Source organism: Cebus imitator, unplaced genomic scaffold, assembly GCF_001604975.1.
Source record: "Cebus imitator isolate Cc_AM_T3 unplaced genomic scaffold, Cebus_imitator-1.0 Scaffold79, whole genome shotgun sequence".
Taxonomy (NCBI): Eukaryota; Metazoa; Chordata; class Mammalia; order Primates; family Cebidae; genus Cebus; species Cebus imitator.
The window spans coordinates 6,801,575-6,827,383 of NW_016107394.1; the positions used below are offsets into that span (position 1 = coordinate 6,801,575).

General features: G+C 55.6%; 2 protein-coding genes across 2 annotated transcripts in view; both read left to right on the forward strand.

The window, feature by feature from the left end:
• The window catches only part of CAPN5 (calpain 5), a 55,630-nt gene that overhangs the window by 10,248 nt on the left and 19,573 nt on the right, over positions 1-25,809 (forward strand). The window contains exons 2-3 of the mRNA XM_017533055.1: positions 7,381-7,580; positions 15,724-15,855. Coding sequence (XP_017388544.1) covers positions 7,381-7,580; positions 15,724-15,855 — 332 coding nt within the window. The remainder of the gene's footprint in view (positions 1-7,380; positions 7,581-15,723; positions 15,856-25,809) is intronic.
• Positions 15,744-24,391, forward strand: LOC108307624 (olfactory marker protein). The gene is made up of 2 exons (XM_017533056.2): positions 15,744-15,855; positions 21,997-24,391. Exon 2 carries the CDS (start codon positions 22,046-22,048, stop codon positions 22,535-22,537), a length of 492 nt encoding a protein of 163 aa, XP_017388545.1. The 5' UTR covers positions 15,744-15,855; positions 21,997-22,045; the 3' UTR covers positions 22,538-24,391.

Below are 25,809 nucleotides of genomic sequence, written 5' to 3' on the forward strand. Positions count from 1 at the left end.
CCGGAGTGAAGTGGTGTGATCTTAACTAACTGCAACCTCGCCTTCCGCCACCACCCCAGGTCCAAGTGATTCTACTGCCTCAGCCTCCCGAGTAGCTGGGATTACAGGTGTGTGCCACCACGTCCAGCTAATTTTTGTATTTTTAGCACGGACAGGGTTTCACCATGTTGGCGAAGCTGGTCTCGAACTCCTGACCTCAGGTGATCGACCCACCTCAGCCTCTCAAAGTGCTGGGATTACAGGCATGAGCCACCATGCCCAGCCTCTTTTGTCTTTTTTCATAAAAGCCAAAAGGTGGGAGGTGATATCTCATTATGGTTTTGATTTTCATTTCCCTAATGATTAGTGATGAGCATTTTTTATATGCCTATTGACCATTTGGATGTCTTCTTTAGAGAAATGTCTATTCAGATCATTTACCCATTTTAAAATCAGATCATTATGGGTTTTTTTTTTTCTTGCTATTGATTTGCTTGAGTTTTTCTGTATTCTGGATGTTAACTCTTGTCCGATGCCTAGTTTGCAAACATTTTTTTCCCATTCTGTAGGTTGTCCCTTCGTTCTGTTGATTGTTTTCTTTGTTGTGCAGAAAATTTTTAGCTTTATGTAATCCCCTTTCGTCTGTTTTTGTTTTTGTTGTCTGTGCTTTTGGGATAATATCTAAAAAATCTTAATCCAGATCAATGTCATAACAGCTTTTCCCATGTTTTCTTCTAGTAGTTTCATAATTTCAGGTCATGTATTTAAGTGTTTAGTCCATTTGAGTCAATTTTTGCTTATGATGAGAGACAGGAAAACTTTTATTCTTCTGCAGGTGGATATCCAGTTTTCCCAACACCAATTGTTGGAGAGCCTATCCTTTCCCCTTTGTGTGTTCTTGGCACTTTTGCAGAAAATTAATTGACATATTAAATGTATGTATTCATTTCTGGGCTTTCTGTTCTGTTCCATTGGTCTATGTGTCCATTTTTGAGCCAGTACCGTGCTGTTATGGTTACTATCACTTTGTAGCATATTTTGAAGTCAGGTAGTGTGATGCCTTCAGCCTTGTTCTTTTTGTTTAAGATTGCTTTGACTATTCAGGATGTTTTGTGGTTCCGTATGAATTTCAAGGATTGTTTTTTATTTCTACAAAAAATGTCATTGGAATTTTGGTAGGGGATTGGACTGAATCTGTAGATTGTTTTGGGTGGAATGGACATTTTAACAATACTAATTCTTCTTGTCCATGTATACAGAATCTTTCCATTCATTGGTGTCTTCAGTGCCTTTCATCCATGTTTCATAGTCTTCGGTGTACAGGTCTTTTACCTTCTTGGTTATATTTATTCCTAAGCATTTCTTTTTTCCTAGTAACTATTGTAAATGGGATTGTTTTCTTGACTTTTTGAATAATGTGTTGTTAATGTATAAAAATGCTACTGACTTCTGTGTATTCCTTCTATACCTATTTTGTTGAGAGTTTTTATCATGAAAGGATGTTGAATCTTGTCAAATGTGTTTTTCTAAATTCAACGAGATGATCAATTTTTGCCCTTCATTCTGTTAATATTATGTATCATGTTTATTGATTTGCATATGTTGAGCTATCCTTGCATTCTTTGGATACATATTACTTGATCATGGTGAATGATCCTTTTAATGTGCTTCTGAATTATTTGCCCTTTTTTTTTTTTTTTTTTTTCCCGGAAATTGGGCCTTGCTATCCACCTGAGGCTCCTGAGTAGCTGGGACTACAGGCATGCACCATCATACCAGCTTGCTTGCTAGTATTTTGTTGAAGGTTTTGCATCTATGTTCATAAGAGATATTGGCTTGTAATTTTCTTTTCTTGTAGTGTCTTTATCTGGCTTTGGTAATGGGGTAATGCTAGCCTTGCTTTTCAATTATATTTAAATAGAATCATGTAATATTACTTCTCTTGTGTAATATGCTTGTAAGATCCATCCATAGGGTTGTGTGCAGCAACAATTTGTTCATTTTCATTAATCTTTAGTATTCCATTATATGAATATACAACAACATATTGATTCATTCATTTGTTGATGAACATTTAGCTTGTTTCTGATTTTCAGCTCCAACAAATACTACTGCGATAAACATTCTTGTACATGAGTTTTGGTGAATATATGCTTGCATTTCTACTGGACATGTTCTTAGCCGTGGAATTACTAGATTATATGAACACATGATTATATTATTTCTTCAGCCTTAGTAGATATAGTCAAATCATTTTGCAAAGTGATTATACCAATTTATCCTCCTACCACCAATGCATAAGAGCTCCACTTGGGATTGTGTGTGTGTGTGTGTGTGTGTGTCTGTGTGTGTATTTCACTTTTGTCATTCTAGTGGGGGTATAGCAGTATCTCACTGTGGTTTTAATTTGCATTTCCTTAATGATTAGTGACGTTGAGCACTTTTTCTTCCATTTTTAGGCCATTTGGATATATTCTCTTTCTTGTGTTCTTTTCTAAAAGCTTTATTGTTTTACCTCTCAGATTTGAACTCTATCTGGAATTAGTTTTGTATATGGTTTGAGGTAGGGGTAAGACAACTGTTTTTCCTTATCGATAGTCAATTGACCCAGCACCATTTATTGAAAAGATCAGTCATTTCCCTAGTGCATTGTGGTGTCTCTTTTGTCATATGTCAGTTGTCCTTATACTTGTAGCTTATTTCTGAACTTTCTATACTGTTCCTCTGGTCTGTGAGACAGTGCCCAGTGAGCTTTGTGATCAGCCTTGTTACTTAGTAGTGTAAGTAGTGTTCTCTTCAAATGGCTCTGCCTATTCTTGGCCCTTTGTATGCTGGCTTAGAGGCCCATGCTGACTTTGAGGCCCTCTTGTTGCTGGATTTGGGCTTCACTGTGTCCTTGGTTCTTATCATACCCCTGGGGCTGATGCTGGCTCCATGACCCCATCTCTTAGAGTCTCAGAGAGGTAAGTGACTTGACCCTCCACACGGCTTTGGAGCCTGGCCTTGGCTTCCCTCTCAAAGACAAATTCCTTGGTGTTCCTATCTACAGGCTGACTTAGGTGGTTGTCATGTCCAGGGAAGGCTCACTGGTATCAGCCCTCCTCCTCCTGCAGCCAGGGCAGCATGGCCCACTGGAAAATGAGGCCTTATTCCATCCTGTACACAGCCAGACTGTCCCTGCCACCTCCAGCAGGTCCAGAGAACAGCAGACTAGGCCACATAGCCTCCTGGAAGAGGGGTACCGATCATGTCCCAGGTGAGGACAGACTGAGCTTCTCAGGAACAGATGCCACTTTCTTTCTGTCATTTGTCACCTTACAGGCTGGAACCCAGTAGGGTTCAGAGGAGGCTTGCTGATTGACAGCAGCTCAGAGGGGTTTGCACTTTGCCCAAGGACACACAGCAGCTAAATTGTACAGTTGGGACACACACTCAGATCTGACTGACCTGCCAGAAGACTGGGTTCCTGGAGCTCCCTGGTGAGCTCCTCCAATCCCCTCGTTCTGACCCAACTCAGAGCCTCCACTCTTTGTCCACCAAGGCCTTGCTGTGCAGGCTGGGTCTGACTCACTGCTACCCTGGTCGCAGGAGGAGGAGGGCTGATACCAGTGAGCCTTCCCTGAACATGCTGGCCAGCTAAGCCATTTTGTAGGTGGGAACATCAAGGAATGTGTCTGGAGCCTGCAGCCTGTTATGCAGATCCCAGGCCTCCAGACTGTACCCCAGCAGGGCTTCCCAAAGCAGGGCCCAGGTTAACACTGCTCATTTTAGGGGGTGCACTGATGTGGTAATAAAGATGTCTTTCGTGCCTCTGAGCCTTTGTGTGAACTGTTCCCTTTGCCTGGAATGGCCTTTCTCTCCTGCCTCTGTGGCCAGGACTGTGTGAAGGCTTCCTGCTTTCCTCTTGCTGGAACCTCTGAATGACATACTTCATTCTGCCTTGTATCTGTTGGCCACACTAGACCAGCTCGGACAGGAACTCCAAGTTGTTGTAGTCCCTGCATGCCTGGCAGGGGTCTGGACATATCATGGGTGAAGCCCAGATGTCAATTGCCTGAGATTGTCGGTCCTCAGGGCGCAGAGCATTAAAGGACTAGGAGAGCTGTTCTGCCTGGTGGGGTCTTGTTTGCTCCCCACAGTGGCTCAGAGGCTCTGGCACATTGTCTCTTCTAGACACGGACCATGCAGACCAGCGAGGCGATGTGGCCTGCACAGGCCCTCACAGCGTACATGGGCAGTGGGGGCTCAGGCCAAGTCTCAGGAGGTGGAGAAGGGATGGGCTGCAGCCGAAGGTGCTAGGGCTGCAGCTCAGGCAGCAGGGGTGTGGGCACCAGCTGGTACCCAGCTATCAGGAAGGGGAGGAGAGAAGATCCAGGCTGCACCAGGGTGAAGGGGCCGGCCCCACTGCCGCAGACCTGCATGCTGGCAGCTGTGATGTGGAAAGTTCATTCCCCTTGGGAGCCGCGCCACTCTCTGAGCCTTTTTCTGTTCTTGAAGGAATTCCTCCTGCATTCACCTTTGTTGGTTCATGCAACACGGCTCCTCAGTCCCTGGTGCCACCTTGGACCCTGCGATAGAGAGAGGAGCTGGACACCTCCCTGCCCTGGAGGGGCATAGGGCAGTTTGGGGAGGCAGACAAGTCATGCACAGATGGGGTACAGTGTAATGGGTGCCATCCCAGCGGCACCAGGATGGCAGAGGAAGATGGTGTGCAGAGGCCCTGAAGAAATGGCTTTGTGGGAGCTGCGAGAAGCTCCGAGCCCTGAAGCTTCAGCCCAGGGTGGAGAATGGCGGGGACAAGACTGGCAGAAGGGAAGAGGGCAGGCACGCAGGGCAGCTGGGAAGCTCAGATGGTCCTGAACCCCGCCTGGGGGTCCTGCTGGGCCCAAACAGCTGAAAACACTGGGGAGACGGGAAGGGCTACGGCCCTAAGCTCAGGCTCAGAAAGAAAAGGCCCAGGCGGAGCAGCTTTCCTGCCTCTTGGTCTATCTGTGGCCTGCAGGGATCTGCCTGGAGCTAGCAGAGGAGAGCTGACCCTGTGGGGGTGTTGGCCCCGTAGATACAGTGGGAGGTGACCTTGGGGCAGATGGAGGGTGCAGAGGGGCAGTCTGTGCAAGGGCCGGGGCCAGAAGAACCTCATATAAGTAGGCCAAGGTCAGCCTGGCAGGCGGGTGAGGCTGGAGGGATGGCACAGTGGTATCAGACCCTCAGCCAGCCGGGCCTAGCCCTGTGCAGCCCTTGGCCCAGACAGGCTCTCCCTTCATGGCCTCCACCTCCCTTCTGTCCTCCCCAGGAGTAGACCCTCCCAGGAGCATTGGCCCCTTCCTGGCCTGGAGAACAGCCAGACCCTCTTTCTCTACCAGCCTGGCTATGTGACCTGGGCCAACTCAAGCCCCCTCTCTGGGCCCTCTAGGCTCGGAAACACTGGAATTGCAAGAGCTGATTTCCAGGATCCTGCTTTCAGCTTCTCCGATCTAATTCTTGTAGCTTAAATTACTTCCTGAGCTGAACCTGCTGGAAACCCTTCCCCTGGTGCTAATGATGCTCCTGGATGACTGTGCTGGAAGCCTGAAGCCCAGAAGCTGGCTCTGTGGGCTCCTCCCCTCTCTCCCTCAGGCCTCCAAGACAGGGAGAATGGGTGGGAGGGGGCAGGGCTGCTGGTCTCCCTGGGTAGAGGGGCAGCCAGAGAAGTTAAGTGGTTGGCCTGAGGCCACACAGCAGCCCTCCCAGCAGGATCAGTATGGATATGGGGGCAGAAGGTGAAGTGGCATCGTGTGCAGAGCAGGGGACAGCTGCTTTCAGCTCTCTTGAAAGGCAGGGACGATGGCCCCCTTGCCCTCTCTGCTGTCCATTGTGCCCGTGCTCACTGTCCGCGCTCACCTCCTTCCCTTCCTGTGTCTCCCTTCCCTTTTTCCCTCCATGTGAGGCCCCAGCTCCTTGAATGAGCAGCAGGGTCACACGGCCTAGGTGATGGCACTGAAGTCGGAGGATCTGGGTTCCAGTCCAGACAGCAGGTGTCTGGGGAGCTTGGGCAGCTCACTTCACCTCACTGGGCCGCAGTTGCATTTTGTAAAAGCTTGCGGCCGTGTGCCCACTGGCACTGTTGGCAGGCAGTAAGTACACATGCACCTCTGGCCCAGGAAATGGGGCATCTCTTGGGACCGAGAGGCGTCTTGGCCCCTTCTCCCTCACCCCTCTTCCCGCTGGCCCGCTCAGCAGGCTCCTCAGCCTTCAGTTAATGGGTTGGCTCCTTCCAGGGGCACAGCAGCCCTGCATAATTCCCATTACTGAGAAGAGAAAATGGGCTCAGAGAGTTCACGTGGCCTGTTCAATGTCACCCAGCAGGCAGGTGGTGCTGCTGGGACTGGCACTCACACCAGTCCTGCTCTCAGATGTCACTCCCACAGCCGGCCTACCTTGCCTGGGTTTCCCTCAGGGCTGCGCTGGCAATTGTGGCCTTTATTTCAAAAGGATTGCACCATTACCCTGCGCAGGCCTGAGGAAGAGTAGATCAGGGGCTGTAGGGCAGCACTGCAGCCTGGATGGATGGGAGGGGGGTCATAAATGGGGTGGTCACTCAGGTGCTTGGCGTCTGAGCATCCGTCAGTGCACCTGATGTGCAGGCCCCACCAGCCGCTGTTCCTTGCCCTGCCCTGCCTTGCCCTCCACTCCCGGAGATCTTCCTGACCACGTTGGTCCGGTCTGTGTCCTTGTACTTGGTAAGCACCTTGGTGCAAAGTTCAGGATGCTTGGCTGGGTGCACCTGGGCCCCTGGGGAATGGAGGGTGGGTTAAGGAGCCATGGGCCTGCTCCCTACAGAAATGGAGACATCTATTCCCAAGGTGCTGTGAGGAAGGCAGCATGGTGCGGATGGCTGGAGAGAATGAATGAATGATGCCGAGAGGGGTGCCTGGGGCAAGGCTTTCCCACACCGGGCAGAAAGGTGTCACTCTCTGGAGGTGGGGAGGGAAACCCGGAGGCACACCCTGCTTTCCTGTGGGAGGTACACCAGCCAGGGAGCTGCCAGGGCTGGCCACTGGTCTGACTCCGTCTGAGGAGGTGTATGGAAGGCTGCTCAAACAAAGGGAGGCGAGGAGGTGGGTACGGCCAGGGCCTGGCCTGAGCTCTATGTGGCCTTCGGGCCTGGTATCACCTCTGAGCTTCAGAAACAAGAGAATCCAGGCGGTGGAGTCAGGCCAGTCAGCGCCTGTCCCGCTCTGCTGCATACCAGCTGTGTGACCTTGGGTAGGCTCCTTACCTCTCTGAGCCTTCCTTGCCCGTGGGATGGGGCTGACCGTGCCCGCTTCATGGGGCTGCGGGGGAGTAAGCGCATGGAACCGGTGTGCAGCCGGGACCCAGGGACTCCGTAAGTGACGGAGGTCTTCTTGCCTTCCTGTCCAGGTGTTCCTCCTCCCCTCCCTGGGGCAGGGGCCACCATGTTCTCCTGCGTGAAGCCCTATGAGGACCAGAGCTACTCAGCCCTGAGGCGGGACTGCCTGCGTCAGAAGGTGCTCTTCGAGGACCCCCTCTTCCCAGCCACGGATGACTCGCTCTACTATAAGGGCACGCCAGGGCCCACCGTCAGGTGGAAGCGGCCCAAGGTCAGTGTCTTGTCCCAGCTGGAGCTGGGGGAGCAGGCCAGGCCCACCCACAAGGCTGGGTCTGCAGGGACATGGGGGTGGCGGGAAGAGGCATCCCCAACCCCAGGCTGCTAAGAAAGTGAGGGTGCTGAGACTGTGGGATTTGCTCTGGATGAGGAGCTCGGAGGATGGGCCGTAATCCTGTGGCCACTACTGGATTGGCTAAGGCCCAGCCAGGCCTTCACCCCTCTCTGGGCCTCAGCTTCCTCACAGGAAAAACGGGGCAGTAACCTCAGCCCCACTGAGGGTCATTTTTGGAATAAAAATGGGGTGATATGGATATGGCCTTTTTTAGTAAAATGTAGACCGATATCCAAATGTAAGGACTTTACTTTCCTGATTGTTATCATAATGATTTTGAAATAGTCATTTGTGGTAGAAACGAGAAGTAATTATTATGATGATTAATCAATAATAGTAAAAAAAAAACAGTACCTACCTCATAGGGGTGTTGTGAGAATTAAAAGAAGTGTAGTGCATGCAAAGTTGCACACGCAGCCTGGCAGCCGGTTCGGGAGCTCTGACCATGGGTGTTGATAATGAACAGGTGGCAGCTCTCCGGCCGCAGCTCTTGGTCCCTGAGGCTGGAGTATGTTACACAGAAATGTTTGGCCTCGTGGTGTGGTTTCATCGCCTCGAACCCCGATTCCTGGCTGTGAGGGTGGGCTGGGGTGGGTTCCGCTGCTTGTCTGTGAGTCCTGCAGAGCAGGGTCCCTGGTGGCCTGGGTGGAGGTCACTGCCCAGGCCCCTCCCTGGCCTCCCGGGCTGCACTGGTGACGCTGTGAGGGTCTTCCCCCAGGGGACTTCAGTGCGGGAGACCGTGCTGTCCCAAGAATGCTCAGGGCCGGGAAGATGCTGTGACTCCCGCAGCCCAGTAATCAGAGGCGGCCACATCTTGGAGGTGAAGGGTGATGAGGCTTTTGCCCAAAGGGCCAGGTGGAAAAAAGCAGAGAGAACAGAAACGCACAGGTTGGAGCCCCTCAGGCTCATGTGGGCCTGCGGAGGCCCTTGCCTGGAATCTCGGGTCTGGGGCCAAGGTGCTCAACCTTGCTGTGTGTGCTGTGAGGACCCCGAAGGCAAGGCTTTCAGCAGCGTGCGACGGGGTCAGAGTTGCATTTTCCAAAGTTCCCTCTGATCCGTGTGCTTTTTGGGAAAATGCGATGTAGTTGTCTAGTGCCTCTCCCAGGGTATGATCTCAAGTTTCTTCTAACTGAAAAATCCCTGTAGATGTTCTTGGGCTGGGACTGTTGAGAGGCTGAGAAACTGAGGCCAAGAGGGGAAGGGGCGTGTCCCGGATTGCCCGTGAGCTACTAGCAGGGGTAGTTGAGGACCCAGGAGTCCTGCCTCCCTGGGTCCCACCTTCCTGGCACCAGATAAAGGGCCCTTGGTGCCCTTGACCTCAGTCCCAAGAGCTGCAACAGAATCTCTGGCCCTCACTGACTCTCCGGAAGGCCCAGGAGCCTCCTGGCCTGGCCACAAGAGTTCTGCCTCTTGGGCCCCTTCTCCCACACCTTCCTCTCTTCCTTTGTCAAGTAGGTGGGGAGGGAGCCAGCCTCAAAGGGCCTTTGTGAGGCCTTGGCTGTGGGAAGGAGGGGTGGGCACTCCATCTCCTCACCCTCCTCCCACTCCATCCCCTGGCTGCCCCCGTCCTGACTCCCTCCTGTCCTCTGGCCATTGCCCAGACATTGTAGGTCCATGGCTCTGGAAAGAGGCTGGTGAGGCCTGGCGGGGGCAGGCTGGGCTTGCCGCGGTGAGAGGAGGGAATGCCAGGCTGGGCTGCTTAGTCCTCTCCTGCTGTGTGACCCAGGGGAGTCACGTGCCCTTTCTGAGCCCCTTTCCTTGCGGGTTCAGGAGCCTGCCACACCTTCTCCCCCGTGGCCTTCCTCGCTGGCGCACTTGGTGCCCTGCCCTTTCTAGACACGCAGAGCTGCCCTGCCCCAGATGTGGGGGCAGGTGACAGAGAGCGTGTGGTGGCCTGTGTTGAGAGAGCTGTGTCAGTGGGTCCCAAGGGGCATCAGCTGTGGGGGCTCAGGCCAGGCTGGGGTAGATGGTGCACGGCACTGCCTGAATTTCCTACGCCATGTGTATAGGCACTGCCTGCTGGCTGGTGATGGGCCTGCGGGACAGGCAGCCTCTGCCCCACCAACAGGATGGGAGGTTTGTGGAGCAGGAAGTCAAGCAGGCTTGGCTCAGTGGTGGGGCGGGCCCAGCCCAGTGGGTTATCATTAACGCCCAGCTGCTTGCCAGTGAGAGGGGACTTTGGCCTCAGGCAGGTTTTTTTCTGGAGTCTCATCTGTGACCACCTGTTTACAAATGGGAAGCCCTGCTGCAGCCGGTTCGTCCCTTCCAGCTTGTTCTCGGCGTTGGTCCTTACCACGGCTGCTGTGTTTCAGGAGGATCTCCTCAGCCAGCGTCGCAGCCTCCCAGCCTCCCTGCCTCTCAAATGGAATGCAGAGGCTGGTTTCTGAGCCAGAAGGAACTCGGCTCCAGGCTTGGCCCTACCTTACTAGAAGTGTGACTTTGAACAAGTCACGCCTACATGCACCTTAGTTTCCTTATCTGTAATTGGGGAAGGATAATTCTTGCTGGCTTTCAGGAAACTGAAAAGACTTGAGGCATCTGTGGTGTCATATACATGGGAGGCAGGTGACAAACTAGTTCCCCTCTCTTGCCCGTCTTCTCCTTGGCAACCCTGTGTTGGGGACCTAGAGCCACTCTGGCTGGGATGTCCCATCTCCTACTGACTCTGCAGGTGGGACCAGGTCTTGTCCTCTTGGGTCCCTCCCTGGGCACCTGCCTCAGCCCACACCCTTTGCCTGCAGGTTCGCTGTGTTTTTGATCTTTCCGGTACAGGGGCCATTTTCTGGCCCCTCACACGCCTGGCTGGGGAAATGCATGGAGAATGGGGAGCTCAGGATGTCCTTCCTCCTCACTCAGGCCCAGGGCCCTGGTAGGCGGCCTCCTGTCACCCCTCATCCAGCGCACTGTCTCTCCCACACCTGGGTATGAGCCTAGAGGTCCTTCGGTGGAATGCAGAGGGGACAAGGGGGTTCCAAGGAACAGACGCAGGTTTTGGACCCTCCAGAAATTCCCTGGAGCAGCCTTGGGGACCCTAGCCCCAACCCAGCCCCTGGGACTCTTGCCCATCAAGCCATTTCCTGGAGATGGCTCTACTCCTCACTCCCTGAACATAAGGCCTTTCCATACCACAGAACAGGCGGTTTACAGCAAAGCCTGGCAGCGGTGGCACACCCAGCTGTCCTGCCCAGGAATGACCCCCTTCTGGGCATGTGCTCAGAGATGGGGCTCATTCCTGCTCTCAAGTTGATTCCTTCCGTGATTCTAGATTCCAGAAGTGGGGTGACTGGGGTGAAGAGTGGGGGAGGAGGACAGATGTGGAGGGAGCCTCTGCAGGTACAGCCCAGGCTGCGTGGATCCAGTCTGCTGCTTTGCCGTATTCCCGTTTGTACACCAGGACTAGAAACCGGAATTTCTTGTTGTGCCATGAGGGAGGAGGGAGGAGGGAGAAGAGAGGAGGGAGGAGGGAGGAGGGAGGAGGAAGGAGGACTGGGCTGTGGCCTGTCAGGTGGAGCTGGTCTAACAGGCTGGGAGGGGCTAAGCAGGGGAGCGGTGACTGCAGGTGCAGAAGGCTGTCTTAGAGTGGTGTTGACCCAAGGAGCAGTCAACCCCCAGCCCTCAGGGGCAACTCCTGTACAGCCCAAAACTGTAGGTCACTTTGTCCTCCCTCCCTCCCTCCCAGGGACCTGTCCGCAGCCCTAGTGGAACCTGCCAAGCTTTGCTAAGCCTGGATGTGGGCAAAGTCAGGCCTGGGCCCTGCCTGGGAGCTCGCAGGCTGTTGATGGGGACCCTAAGGAAACCCAGTGAGTATGGACAGGGACTGAAGGGAGCACAGGTGGCTGGGCACCTGAGGACTGTTTCAGAGGCAGCATCTGCCTCAGGACACTCATTTCCCTCCTCAACCTCCCTGCCTATCAACACTCTCCATGCCTGCTCTGCCAGCATCACTGCCTCCAGGCAGCCTCCTCTGATTTCTCTCTGGCTCCTGCTGTCACAGCTCTGCTCACATGGAGGGTCAGGGCCTGGCTGCTTCTCAAGGGTCCTGCAAGTGGGCAGAGACCTTCCCTGACTCACTCTATGACCTATGCCCAGCCAGTGGCCCAGGAAAAGTAGAAGGACAAACACTGGGCTTGAGAAGCCTGGCCCTCCAACGGCAGCGGTGAGGGCCTGGGCTTTCCTGACCCCCTAGTCTCATTGCTCTCTAGTGAGACACCCTGTAAGCTGGGTTAGGACAGATGCAGGGAGACAGCTGCAGGAAGCGTGGCTTTGTCACCCATAAAACCTAGCCCACCTGGAGACTGCAGCCAGACTGCCTAAATTTGAATTTTAGTTCACTTGTGTAGCCCTGGGCAAGTGACTTAACCTTTCTGTGCCTTGGTTTCCTCATCCATAAAAATGGGGTGCCAACAGTGCCCATCTCACAGGGTTGTTTTGCACAGGGCCTGCCACATAGCAGGTGCCCAGTTATTGTGAGCTATTTCTATTATTGTTCCTTTCCAGGTGCCCCAGGGTGGCACCTGGATTCCAGAGCAGACTCCAGGTTCCACCAACCTCAGGTGGCTTCTCTTGGTTAGAGCTGGTGACCCTGACCTCTCCTGGCAATGGGAACATGCCTGGCTGCCTTCTGCCCTGTCTGTTCCCTCCTAGGCTGCATGATTGCCCCCAGGTCCCTGCTCTGCCACGGCAAGTCAGGGCGATGGAATCTGGGAATCGTGACTCCCGAGCTCAGTCTGTCTCTCAAGGACTGGTGAAGTGGCTGGGGCCAGAGCCCTGTTCTGGGGCCCAGATCTGGTTAGATCTGCCCCTTGAGTCTGCCCCAGCTGTGGTGGTCAGTGTGGGGAGACCCTGTTCTGGAGCCCAGCAGACCTAGGGTGTCCTACCAGATCAGTCCACTTACTTGCCTAGTCACCTTGCACATCACTGCCCTATCCTGGGCTCAGCCTCCTCTGTGGGATGGGGCAGTCATGTGTCTGTCTTAGGACACTGGCTGGGAGGATCCAAAGTGGAGGGACACCTGAGTCACTTCTTGCTCTGGACCCTGGTGATGCCAGGTGGTAGCTGTTTCTCTTCCCGTGGTATGAGGTATATGGAAACCCCTCTCCCTTCCCTGATCTGCCTGCCCTCCTGGCCTCCGGGAAGCAGATACTAAGTCATAGCTCCCTCTGGCTCAGAGGATGGGCTGGGTGTGGGGTGTGGGCCAGGGCTGGGAGGTAAGATAGGAGGGCAGCCGGGCGGGGAGGCAAGTCCCTTCTTCCTGCCTGTGCTTCCTGAGGGGGTGCCTTTGGGGATGGATGAGAGCAGGCGGCCTCACTGGGCTTCCTAGGCCTGTGCTCTGCGGAAGCCATCATGCAGGTTGGCCTTGGGGCACCCTGTGGTGCCAACTGGAAAGAGGGCCAGGACTCAGGAACTGCTCATGCCCTCAGGGGAGTTCTAGCCCTTTTTCTGCCCCTCTAAAACTCCAGTTCTCCTGGGCAGAGGGGGCAGTAGGGTCCCACCTTGGTGGAACTAGGGGCCTTCTGCCCCATTTTCCCTTGCCACCTGCTCCACTCCATGATCTGGAGATTCCCTACACAGCCCTGCCACATAGCAGGAGCTGTTTCTATTATCTCCTCTGCACAGGTGAGGCCCAAAGTTGCACAGCCAGCAATTAGGGAGCAGGCATTCAAATTCTGTCTTCCTGCCTCTGCCACCCTCTGCTGGCTGCCTGTGGCCGGACTGCAGAAGCTCTTGGGCTGGAACTAGCTCAGCAGTGCCTGCTGGAGTGGAGGCAGGCAGAGGCTGCTGCCACCTACCCGTGCTGTGTTGCCCGGGCATGGTATTCAACTTCCCTGGGCCTCAGTGTCCTCATCTGCAAAAAGGGATATTGCTCACCTCTCAGTGCCATGGTGAGGATGGATTGTGGTCCCAGCAGGGTGCTTGGTACATGAAAAGCATGTCTCAGTGTTTGCCTGTCCCCACCCTCCGTCATACCCATGACCCCTTGGGGAGGAGTTGCCTCCTCTCAGCTCAGTGAGGAGATGGGAGAAGAAGAGGGGCCTGCTCTGTTCCCGGGGCCAGGGCTAGGGATCAGGCTGGGCCCCACCCCTGGCTCAGGCCTGGGGGTGGGATGTTCACAGCTGCAGAAACACAGGGTGAGCTGACCCTTCCTGGGTGCATCTCTTGGAGCCACCCATAGAGGTCTGGGCATAGCTTCCCAGCAGCTGAAAATTGAAACAGATCTTCATTCGCTTTGGGTCAGGGCCTGGGCTGGCACTTTACAACTCTGGTTCTTCCTTGCAAAGTAGAAATTCTTGGCTATGCACATTGGCTCCTGCCTGTAATCCCAGCACTTTGGGAGGCTAAGGCGGGAAGATTGCTTGAGACCAGGAGTTTGGAACCAACATAGTGGTCCACATAGTGGACCATGGTGACTGGGCAACTTAGTGACCTCATCTCTACAAGAAATTTAAAAATTAGCTGAATGTAGTGGTGCTGGCCTATAGTCCTAGCTATTTATGAGGCTTAGGCCAGAGGATCACTTGAGCCTAGGAGGTTGAGGCTGCAGTGAGCTATGATTGTGCCACTGTACTCCAGCTTGGGTGACACAACCAGACCTTGTCTCAAACAAAAAACCAAAAAAACAAAACCCAAAATCCAACAACATAAAGAAATCATTGTTCCTACTTTGTAAATTGGAAAGCTGAGGCCCAGAGAGCTCGCCAGAGCAAAGAGCTGGAATTCAGTTTCCAGTCTGAAGCCAAAGCCCATGCTTTTCCCGTTCACAGCACTGCCTCAGGGGCTTTGAAGGAAGACACCCCCACTGCAGGGCGAGGCGGAAAGCCCAGCAGAGCTCCTTGGGCAGGGTCGGTGCAGAGGGCAGCTGGTCCTGGAGCCCTCCTGGGCTGCCTCTCTCTTGGCAGGCAGAGCAAGGGGCTTCCAGAAATTAGGGCGGGCTGGGGCTGAGAGCGGCCAGCTGCTCACGGATCATTCCCCGCCCAGCGGCTGCCCTGGCTGGATTCCCTGGCTGTGTCTCATGGAGCAGCCCCTTGGGTCGTGCCTGCCAGTCTCCGTAGAAAATAAAAACGGAGGCTGGGTGCAGTGTCTCCTGCCTGTAATTCTAGCACTTTGAGAGGCCAAGACAGGCAGATCATCTGAGGTCAGGAGTTTGAGACCAGCGTGGCCAACATGGTGAAACCCCATCTCTACTAAAAATATAAAAATTAGCTGGGTGTGGTGGTGCACGCCTGTAATCCCAGCTACTTGGGGGCTGAGGCAGGAGAATTGTCCGAACCCAGGAGATGGAAGTTGCAATGAGCTGAGATTGTGCCACTTGTTCTCCAGCCTGGGTGAGAGAGTAAGACTGTCTCAAAAAAAAAAAAAAAAGAAAGAAAGAAAGAAAGAAAAGAAAAAGGAAAGGAGTTTTTGCTCCACTTGAGCATTTGCTTGCTGTGTGTGCCTTTGACAAGTCACAGTCCCTCTTTGAACCTCCATTCCTCGCCCATAAAATGCAGTGGTAACTCCTCGCTCCTCACTCCTCAGGTGGGCAGATCAGATGAGACTGTGTGAGGGAGGTGCTGTTCAGGGCCTGGCCCTCCGCTCCCCCCTGCCCCTCACTTTGTGCTCTCCACATGTGATTTAGGTGTTTGTCCCATGCCCGAAACCCCACCCCACTTGATTGGACTGGACCCCTGCGGGCTGGTGGGGTGGGCACTCAGGCTGCTGCTTCTGGGGAAGGAAGGGAATGGAGCTCTTTCTGGTCAGGGAGGGCGCAGTGGCCAGGAGGAAGGCAGTGCCCCAGCTCCGGCACTTGACGTCCTCCCACAGGTTCTTCATCAGCACACATTTAGCAGAAGAGCGCTCTTCGGCCAGAAAGGGTGGAGGGCATCCCAGGCAAGAGCAGTTGTGGTGGGGAGCAGATGGGCTGCATGGAGCTCCGAGTCTGTGGTGGGAGGCAGGTGAATCTCCATGCCAACAGTGGGGTCTCCTGCCATGGGGGGCATCCACGTGCTCCTCTGCCCCTCATGCTCTCCCCTCGCCTTCTCCGTAGGACATCTGCAAGGACCCCCGCCTCTTTGTGGATGGCATCAGCTCCCACGACCTGCACCAGGGCCAGGTGGGCAACTGCTGGTTTGTGGCAGCCTGCTCGTCACTTGCCTCCAGGGAGTCACTGTGGCAAAAGGTGAGGCCTGGGGCAGGGTGGGGCCGGGTGCTGGGGAGTGTGAACGCAGCCTGAGGCCCTCACTGCCAGACAGACAGAAGCTGGACGTGGTAAATGAGACTTTTGAAAGCCTGTGCCAGGTGTGGGGTGGGGGCCCCCAGTACTGGCTGAGCGTCAGAATTGCCTTCCCTTCCCCTCCAGCTGGGAACACCAGGGACAGGTCCTGGGAATCTGTGTGGCTCCCAAGGTCATTCTGATGTGTCCCCTTCCCACCGTTGGGGACACTTGGCAGATGAATACATACCTGTGAAATGTGGAAGCTGTGTGCATCACATTTAGTGTGCAGACACCACTGACGGGGCTCAGGAGACTGTGACAGACACAGACCTGCTGTGTGACTTGGCTGGTCGCTGTCCTCCTCTGGGCCTGACTTTTCCCAGTTGTTCAGCAAGGGTGGGTCGGCGATCCCCAGCGTCACAACTCCCAGTTCCAAGCTGCCGGTGTTCTGGACCAGGGCCCAAGGGTTTGGGTAGGAAAGAATGGGCTCTGTTCCTGTAACCCGGCCTCCTATTCGAGCACTTGGCAGCGGGGCCTTAGATTCAGTGCACAGGAGGCGAGGAGGCTGGAGTGGAGGCAGACCCTGGCTCCCTGCAGAATTATTGGTAGGGACTGCAGGGGGACTCTGGTCATTGGTGCTTGCTCATCCCTGCCCTTCTGCCAACCCTTGGGAGGGGCTGGCAGCGGGGCTGAGGAGCACTGGACATCTGCGTCTCTTGGGCTTGGCCGTGAGCCTCACCACTTGGTAGCTTTGGAGCTGGCCTCAGGTTACTCATCAGCAAGATCAGGACAGTTGGACTAGCTGTCTCTCCGGGAGTGGTGAGGTGGTACTAGATGCTGTACTCAGCGTGCCTTGTGTGGCATGGTGCTCGGCCAAAGGTGGCTGTGTCTACCAGCATTATGATGATTAACATCATAGGACATATGGGTGCTCCTGTGCAAGACAGTTTTTCCTCATCCTCTGAGGTGTCCCTTGGTCATCAGAGGGAGCAGTGTCCCTTGGGCAGGCTGAGACTCTGGTAGGTGTCTTGCTCTTGAGTCTGCTGAACAGGGTGTGACCTCTCAAAGCCACTCCAGGGTGGGTATCCCTGGAGCCTGGCCCCAGTGGTCCTTTGGGGTAGGAGCAGCTGGCCCTGGGCCTTGGCAGGGGCCACGGTTGCAGCACATGGATATGGGTGTTCGTGGGGCATCTGAGCCGGGAGGGCTTCCAAGAGCCACCCATGAGCTCATTTCACTCCTACGCCTCAAGGCCTAGAGAGGGCCTGGTTCTGTGCTCTGGATGTAGGGCTGGGCCTCACTCTCCAGCTTCCAGGCTCCCACCCGCTTCTCTGAGCCCAGAACCAGGTCCCTTGCCTTAGAGCCCACCCACGCTGTGCTAGATGAGGGCTCAGCCAGGGGCTGAAGGGGCACATGGGGATCCTGTGGGGCTGCCCCCACCTCCTGCCTTACCCTGTAATTGCCTGTTTATCTGTCACCTCCCCCAGTAAGGTGAGCTCCCTACAGGCAGAACTGGCCCAGCGCATATGTCCCTGCTGAGCTCCCAGGACCTGAGTAGAGAAGGCTCAGGAGAGATTTGGGAACAGAGCTCCTTTCCAAATTGCTGGACTCAGCTGCCACCCAGCAGCTCCAGGCCGGCCTTGCTGGCCAGACCTCCCAGGGCCTCCTGGCGCTGGGGCTGGTGCACCAGGTCCTCTCCTGGGGCTGTTTGTTGGTGGGAGGCTGTGTGTCCTGCCCTGGGCTTGGCCCCAGGTATTTCCTGGTGCAGCTCCACCTCTAACTAGAGGAAGAAAGGGCCCAGGACTGCGGGCAGGAGACCTGCCGTTGAGGCCCGTGTTTATCTGTGGGCCAAAGGTTCCTGTTGCAGGGAGTTGGGACGCCTGGCCTGGCTGGTCTGGGAGGCTGCTAGGGCCAGGAGGCTGATCTCCTACAGCAGTTTGGGTCCTGGGGAGGCCGGAGCAGGTCTGGGTGCTCCTGGCTAATTGCACTCTGCCTCCGGTGCTGCTGTGGTGCTAGCTCATGGGTCCCGGAAGGAGGCTTGAGGCCCTGGGGAGCTCATTACTGCGCCTTCCCTCCCTCGTCCCTGCTGACTGGGCTCTGCTTGTTGTCACCCCTCACTTTCTGGGCCTGTTGCCCTGCAGGGCCTCCCTGTTTTCTCCATGGCAGGGCAGTGCAGGGGCTGCCCAGCCTGAGCTGTACCCCTGTCCTCCCCACCTCACACTTGGGGATTCTGAGCCTCAGACACACTGAGCGTCACACCCTCAACACATACGCCCGAAACACACATGCCCCCTCCAGGAAGCCACCCTTACCCTTCACAAGATTCGAAGCCAGCCTGACCTGGATTTGATTCTGGCCTGATCCCCTGCTGGCTTTGTAACCTCTGTCAGGTCACCTTCCTGCTCTTGTCCTCAGTGTAAACTGACCTTTCCAAGCGCCCAGAGTCGAGAGGACTAAAGGGGCCAAAGGAAGGCAAACCCTTGCATCTCGCACTCTCTGCGCTTGTTCAATTCCCTCCCCAGCCCTGTCTTAGGCGCCCCACCTGTTTCTCTGTTCTGCCAGACATCTCTTGGCCTCATGTCCTGCTCCAATGGGGTCCCTGATGGGGGCATTTCAGCCTCCCGACTCGATGGTACATTCCCTGAGGGCAGGGCAGTGGACTTCAGGTGACCAGTTTTAGGAACCTGAAATCAGGATGTGACAGTTTGGTTGAACATTTGCCATTGGGCCTGGCCCAGCCTAAGCCAAGGTCTGCTGTGAGCTCACCTCTCTGGAGCCTGCGGCAGCTCTGGGCACAGGGACAGACCTGATGCCTGCTGTGAGTCATGGGGCCAGGGCTGGGCCCAGGAGGAGTCAGGCAGGCTCCTGGCCAAAAAAAGCATGGAAGTGACCAGAGTCCCAGTCGCACGCCTGGTGTCTCTAGGAGGGAGTGCTGGAGAGAGCAACCCTAGGTTAGGCCTGGGAGGGGCCTGTGAGGGCATGTAAAAGTGCCTTCCATTCTGTCCCTTCCCCGGTTATATTAGCGGTTCCTGCTCTTTAGTTGTTGAGCAGTTGCTTCAGCGCACATGGATGGAGCACCAGCTACGCCCTGAGAACCATAGTAGGTACTAGGGATGGAAGGCTTGAAAAAGTACAAGGATGTGCAAAGTCTCTTAAGGTTTTCATTCCTCAGATACAACCAGTGTTAAGGGTTTTCTGTGTTTCCTTCTAGTGTTTTTTCCACTTGGTGTTAAAGAGGATTTTGCTTTTGTTGTTTTTGTTTATTTTTGAGTTAGAGTTTTGCTCTTGTTGTCCAGGCTGGAGTGCAGTGGTATGATCTCAGCTCACTGCAACCTCCGCCTCCTGGGTTCAAGCGATTCTCCTGCCTCAGCCTCCAGAATAGCTGGGATTACAGGCGCATGTCACCACACCCGGCTAATTTTTGTATTTTTAGTAGAGATAGGCTTTCACCACGTTGGCCAGGCTGGTCTCAAACTCTTGACCTCAGGTGATCCACCTGCCTCAGCCTCCCACAGTTCTGGGATTACAGGTGTGAGCCACCACACCTGGCCTTGTTTTGTTTTTTATATGCATTTTTGCAATGACATCTGCAGGTTTAGAGCTTACTTTTCTCCTCTGTATTCATTGCTACGTCCATCCTTGGGTGGGTCCTCCCAAGGTGTCTGATGGCTGAGCAGAGGTCTATGGACATCAGTGGGCTCGGACCCCAGCTGCAGCCTCCTGCATCCTGCCTGTTCCCTTGGCCACAAGCCTCAGTCCACCCCTCCATCTGCTCCCCTCCCTCTTCCATCCCTTTCCCCCACCGGCCTTCCCTTGGCTCCCACCACCCCTCCCTCCTGCCCAGTCTGTGAGGCTCAACTCCTGTCACAACCGCCCTCCACCATCAGCCTCCTGAAGCTTAGTGCCCCTCACCCAGGCCCTCCCCAGGGGTTCTGTGCCCCTGAATCCTCATCAGTAGAAGCTAATCACACCCCCCTCACCCCCTCCCTCAGGATCCAGAAATAGGGGATCCTTCTTCCCCAGTGCTGCTTCTGGACCACGGCATCCCCATACAAGCACCTGGCTCCTTCACTGCACTCCCACCCTCAGCCCACTGTGTTGCTGTCCCCACCAGCTAGCTGCCCTGGCCAGTCACCTGGGCACAAGGGGCTTGGCTCCTCCCATTTCCCAGCCCATTCTACCCCAAGAACTGCTGTGTCCCAGGCGTTACTGTGTTCGTGTGGCTAACGTCCTGCCCTCTCGCCTTGCCCTGTTACCCTGGTCTTAGTTCTCCATCAGCCTTCACCTTCAGCTGCCATGGCTACAGCCTGGGCCCAGAACTTCTCTCCCTGGAGGTCTTCAGCCAAAGGCCCAGTCTCTCCGACCTCCCCTTCCAGGCATCTTCCTCACTCCCAACCCCCACGCACACCTGCCCCTACTCCTTATTTTGGCCCTGGCCAGTATCTGTGTACTGTCTCCCCACCTGCCCACCCTCCTTTGGCATTGGCCTTGGGCCCCATGGTCCATCACATCACCTGTCCCTTGTCATTGTCATTCATTCATTCATTCAGCAAGCAAGCATTTCTGAGGACCTTCTGTGTGGCAGGCCCCGACACACTTCCTGCCCACTCAGGACATGTGCGTCACAGGCAAAAACTAAGCAACTATTCAAATAAAAAGCAGAATGTGGTGCTGGGAAGGATAGAAACGGCTCTCCCATATGGAGGAAAGGGAAGCCTCCCAGGGTAGTTCCTTAGCCAAGTTGTTCCTCTCTCCCCTGCCCCTCCAGCTACAAAGCAAAAGTTTCTGTGAGGATCAGGCAGTTTGTTATCTAGCTGTTTTGTTCTCTCAAATACCCTTGGGATAATTGCTGCCAGTGACCCCCAGAACTGACCCCAGGGTTTGCAGTGTGGTTTTAACAGGACTGGGTATTCTGTCTCCTTTGGTGCCCCTCTGCTGTTCAGGTAGCCCAGGCTCCCACTGATTGATTAGCCACTGTCTCACAATTGACCGGGCTTGTGGTCCACTAGACCCTTCAGATTGTTTTCCATTGTTACACCTTGGCCTGTGTCTCTGTCCTCTTTTCTGTGTGTGGCGTGTTGCAGCGGCAGCCTCACCTCAACTCCCACCCCTACCCTCTCCCCCACTCCATCTCCACTCACACACCGCAGTTCTTTCATTTGCCCAGTATAATGGCTAAGTTCGTGTTTCTGCCCTGGGCCCTGGAGATACAGATATTTACCAGCTTCTTGCTCAGCCCCAAGTCTCCTGGGGGAAACTGAGGATTAATTCACGTGGAGCGATTGGTGGGGTTTGAGTAGAAGTGCAGCCTGGTCCTGTGGCAGCCGTGGTGTGGGGCTGCCGCAGTGCCAGCTGCCAGTGTCATCCAGGTCAGTGATGCTCAAAGCACAGCCCCTGGCCCAGCAACACGTCTCCTGGGAGGTGGCTAGGAATGCAGATTCTCAGGCCCACAGAGCCCTGATAAACCAGGAGCTCTGGGTGGGGGGGCAGCAATCTGTGTGTTAAGTCCTGAGGGTGAGTCTTATGCTTACGAAATCTTGAGACCCCCGGGTCAGGGTGAGGGATGTGGTAGCCGGGCAGTGATCCTGGCAGTGGGACTGTAGGGGAAGGTTCCCAGGGTGTTTGGGAGGCAAAATCAACAGGCTTTGGTGATTCGGTGTGGAGGAGCGAGGGGGAGGCAGGTGTCAGGGGTGGTTCAAAGTTTGGCTTGGGTGACTTCAGATCTCCAGTCGCTGAGCCCTCTCTGGTCCTGACTTCTCGAACCTGTGTACCTCCAGTGAGGAGTGCTCCCTACCACCCTCCCCATCCCTGCACTTACGAAGTATTTCCATCTTCACAAACAAGCCAGCGCCCAGCCTGGCCCTGGTAGTCAGGGTGGTTGCCACAGCAATTGACATCAGCGACCTGGTCCCCAAGGAGCCTACCACCCTCCTGCCTGCCTGCAGGGCCTGCATTATCGCTTCTGGGACTCCTGCCCCTCACACGCACCCCATTTTGAGAAAAGGGTGGGGCCGGGAAGGGCCAGTGGCAAAGAAGGGAGGAGAAGAGGGAAGGGCAGAAGAATAGGCGGGGTCCCCCTTTGGTGGCCTCTTCTCTCCACGGCCCCAGGCTCCAGCCCACTTGAGTCCTTGGCGTTGGCAGCAGCAGCACTTGGGCCATGGCGGAGGATGGGCCGCAGCAGCTGCAGCTGGAGATGCCGCTAGTCCTGGACAAGGACCTGACCAGGCAGATGCAGCTACGCGTGGAGAGCCTGAAGCAGCGCGGGGAGAAGCGCCAGGATGGGGAGAAGCTGCTGCGGCCAGCAGAGTCCGTGTACCACCTGTACTTCACCCAGCAGCAGCGGCTGCAGTTTGAGCGCTGGAACGTTGTGCTGGACAAGCCGGGCAAGGTCACCATCACGGGCACCTCACAGAACTGGACGCCTGACCTCACCAACCTCATGACGCGCCAGCTGCTGGACCCCGCTGCCATCTTCTGGCGCAAGGAGGACTCGGATGCCATGGATTGGAATGAGGCCGATGCCCTGGAGTTTGGGGAGCGCCTGTCGGACCTGGCCAAGATTCGCAAGGTCATGTACTTCCTCGTCACCTTTGGCGAGGGTGTGGAGCCCGCCAACCTCAAGGCCTCCGTGGTTTTTAACCAGCTCTGATGGCAGCTGCTGGCTGCTGCCCTCCTCTCGCCCACCTGCGCTCTCCCCTTCCCCTGCCTCCTTCCCCCTGTATTTTTGGGGCCATTTTTCTCACTGCTCAGCTTGTCCTCAGCTTGCCCAGAGGCCCCCTGAGTCCCATGCCCTTCCTCCTCTGCTTCTGCCTGGTGCCAGCACTCTGGCTCACAGGAGGAAGATTCCAAGGCTCTGTAGTCTAGAAGCGCGACCAGCCACTGCACTGCTATAGATGACAGAGGCCTACTCGGGGCCAGTGTGCATGGACGGGGAGGCCAGGGCCATCTGCCTTCTCCCTGCTTCACTGTGGGAGAGACTGAGAAAGACCAAGAGAACACAGAGACAGAGATTGAAAAACCTGGCATCCACTTCCTCCAGGGTCGGGGAGACGGAGGCGACGGGGCAGTCTCCCCAGGGAGTCCAGCAAGCCGGCGCTCACTGCCCCCTGGCCTTGGTGCCCTTTGCTGGAGCCTGTTTCTGGGCTGCTGGTCCCATAACGCCTTGACAGCCCTCAGGATGTGGGGCAGGGTTGCTGCAGGGGTGGATTCGGGGAGTGGAGAGTGGCTGGCTCCCTGGAGGCTGTGTAGGCCCAGCTCTGGCTCTTCTGGGCCTGACTTCAGTGTGGAGAGTGAAGGGGGAGGTTACGCAGAGATCTGTCTCTACATACATATATCCATGAGAGAGAGTGTGCTGTGTGCATGCGGATATATTCTAGGGGCCTATTTCTGCCCAAGGAACAGGTGCAATTTTAGATTATCTGTTGGTCATTGCTGCTGGTTAAGGGTGGCTCTTAACGGGGCCCTGGTCCTGAGGACCTTGGCCCCAGGGCTTTCTGAGCTAGGAGACAGCAGTTCAGACAGTGAAACAGGGAGTGGGTTAGTAAAGGGGGTTCCCTTTGCCTGGGGGAAATTGAATGGAAGGGTCCCAGGCCCTGGAGCTGGAGAGAGTGGATTCTCCAGGGCCTCAAGTGTCGCTTGCTGGGGAGTCAGGCTATTTTAGGCCTGGAGGTCAGGGAAGGCAAGGTCTTCATCCTAATACAGCATCTGTTGTCATTTCTTGGGCTTCTTCAGTGTAGCTGAGGGGGTCGGGGGGAGGTGTGGGCAGTTACGATGTCTGATGGTCAGAAGCGGACTGCAGGCAGCAGCGGTGTGATGGCAGCATGCTAACCTCTGAGATCATTGGGTGCAATTCACTCACCAAACAGATGGGGAAACTGAGGCACAATTTTTATTAGATTCAGCTCTGGCTCCGAGAATCATTCCCCTTCACATTGCACAGGCCCAGAGAGCCCCCCTTTTCGGGGAGTACCTGACCTGCACCTAACATCAGCCAGGTACAGCTAAACCACCGTACCCAGGACCCTGACTTAAGGCCAGCCCTGTGTTTTGTCCTAAGACAGTCAGGGATGTGCCCAAGACATTTCCCCTCATGAAGCAGAGCTGTCAAGGAACTTGGGGTCCTGGAACAGATGCACTGAGGGTGGGAGTGTCAGGGCTGCCTGCTGCGGCTAGGGCTGCTGGAGGCATGCAGGCTGGAGCGGCATGCTGGAGCTGAGATTCTGTGGGTGGGAGAGTAGGAGAGTGGCTGTGGGCTGAGTGCTGGTCCTTTCTCACTCAGCTCTGGGGTCTGTTCTGGGACAGGCTTGAAGAAGTCCCGGCTGACCATGCGGGGAGGCCAGGCCCGTGTGCAGTGGCTCTGCCCTTCTGCCTCTTTGCTTGAGCTCCTCCTGCAGCTCTGAGACCCTCTTAGTCCCAACCGCCCATCTCCCCAGCCCATCTGTCCCGGGGCCTGAGTGCCTCTGCTGTGCCCGCTGCACGTCCCCAATAAAGCCTGTGCCCTGGCCCCGGTGGTGTGCAGTCTCTCGCCATCAGCTCCGCTCCCTTCAGAAGCCCTCCCACCCCAGGCACGCGCTCCCTGGCCATTTCCCACAGCCCCCAGCCCCTGCCAGCTTTCAAGGAGGAGGCCTGGAATAATCAGGGCCTTCACTGAATCTCCTGAGGCTGCCCAGGAGCCACCCTCCCTGACTGTTTCTCTTGCAGCCCAGAGCTGCCTCTATGTGGGGCGTGGAGAGAGCTGTGCTGAGGAGGTGCCATCTGGGCACTGCCCTCGAGGGGTTGGGGTAGGAAGGCACTGAACCGGGTGCCATCTTGAGTCTCCCTGCCTTGCAGGGCCACTGGGCAGGGGGTGGTGGAAGGCTAGGGTCTTGAGGGGTGGGGTGGGGTCAGGTCTGTGCCGGCCTTTAGTCTGGCCTCTGTCACGGATGTGCTGTGCATCCTCAGGTAGCTCCTAACCCCCTCGAAGCCTCAGGCCTTCCAGAATGAACAGCCTGGTTCTGTGACGACCCTTCCAGCCCCGGCCTCCGGGAATTATCAAAACCCATGCCGGGCTAGACTGACGTGGGCAAGATGTAGCCCCAAGGCCGAGTGACTTCAGCGCCTCACTTGATCCTTCTGCACAGCTCTGCTCCTTCAGCGCCGTTCTCAGACTCACGCATTTTTGGACAGAGACAACTGAGGTCCAGAGGAAGAGGCCTCCTGCGCAGGTCACAGAGGGCATGGGCACAGGTGTGGGTGGGCCAGGCTCTGGGCCTGTGGACCTTTGGCCCCATGACACTGGCCCCTGGGATGTACTGGGGAGATGGGCCCCACCCACCTGAGGCTCAGGCTGGGCCAGTCCCTTCCTGCAGACCAAGTCAAGCCCTGCCTGGGGGCTTCACCGGTAGTTTTGTTTGGGAGGGAACCCTGCTTCAAAACCCCACCTTGCCACTTTCGGGTCTCCCAGCCCCTTTCATCCTCCCCTCAGAGTAGCTGCTGCCCCCCTGCCTGGTTTCCCCTTTACACACCCCTCACAGCATTCGCAGAACCCTTCCCCAGCCCTGTACCCCACCCCCATTTCTCAGGGCTCTCTGCTGCCCTGACACCCCCTCCGCAAGCTTGCCTTCCCGCCACTCTTGGAGGTGCCCGAGACAGAAGAATCCAGCCTCCCACCCTCGGGACCGCAGCAGAGGCCTGGCTGTGCCCTCAGAGTGCAGGCAATAACAAATGACCTACTTTCCCTGGAAACCACAAGAAACCACAAGGAAAGACACCTGTCTTTCCCAGAGCTCTGTGTCCAGAGAGAGCCAGTGTGGGGAGCAACCTAGCCCATCCCACCCTGCCAGCGGGATGGCCCTGGGTCAGCTCTGAGCTTGTTCCTCATCTGTGCGTTGGGGCCGGTGATGGCACGTCCCTTGAGGCTATTGTGAGGGTGAAATGGGCGAA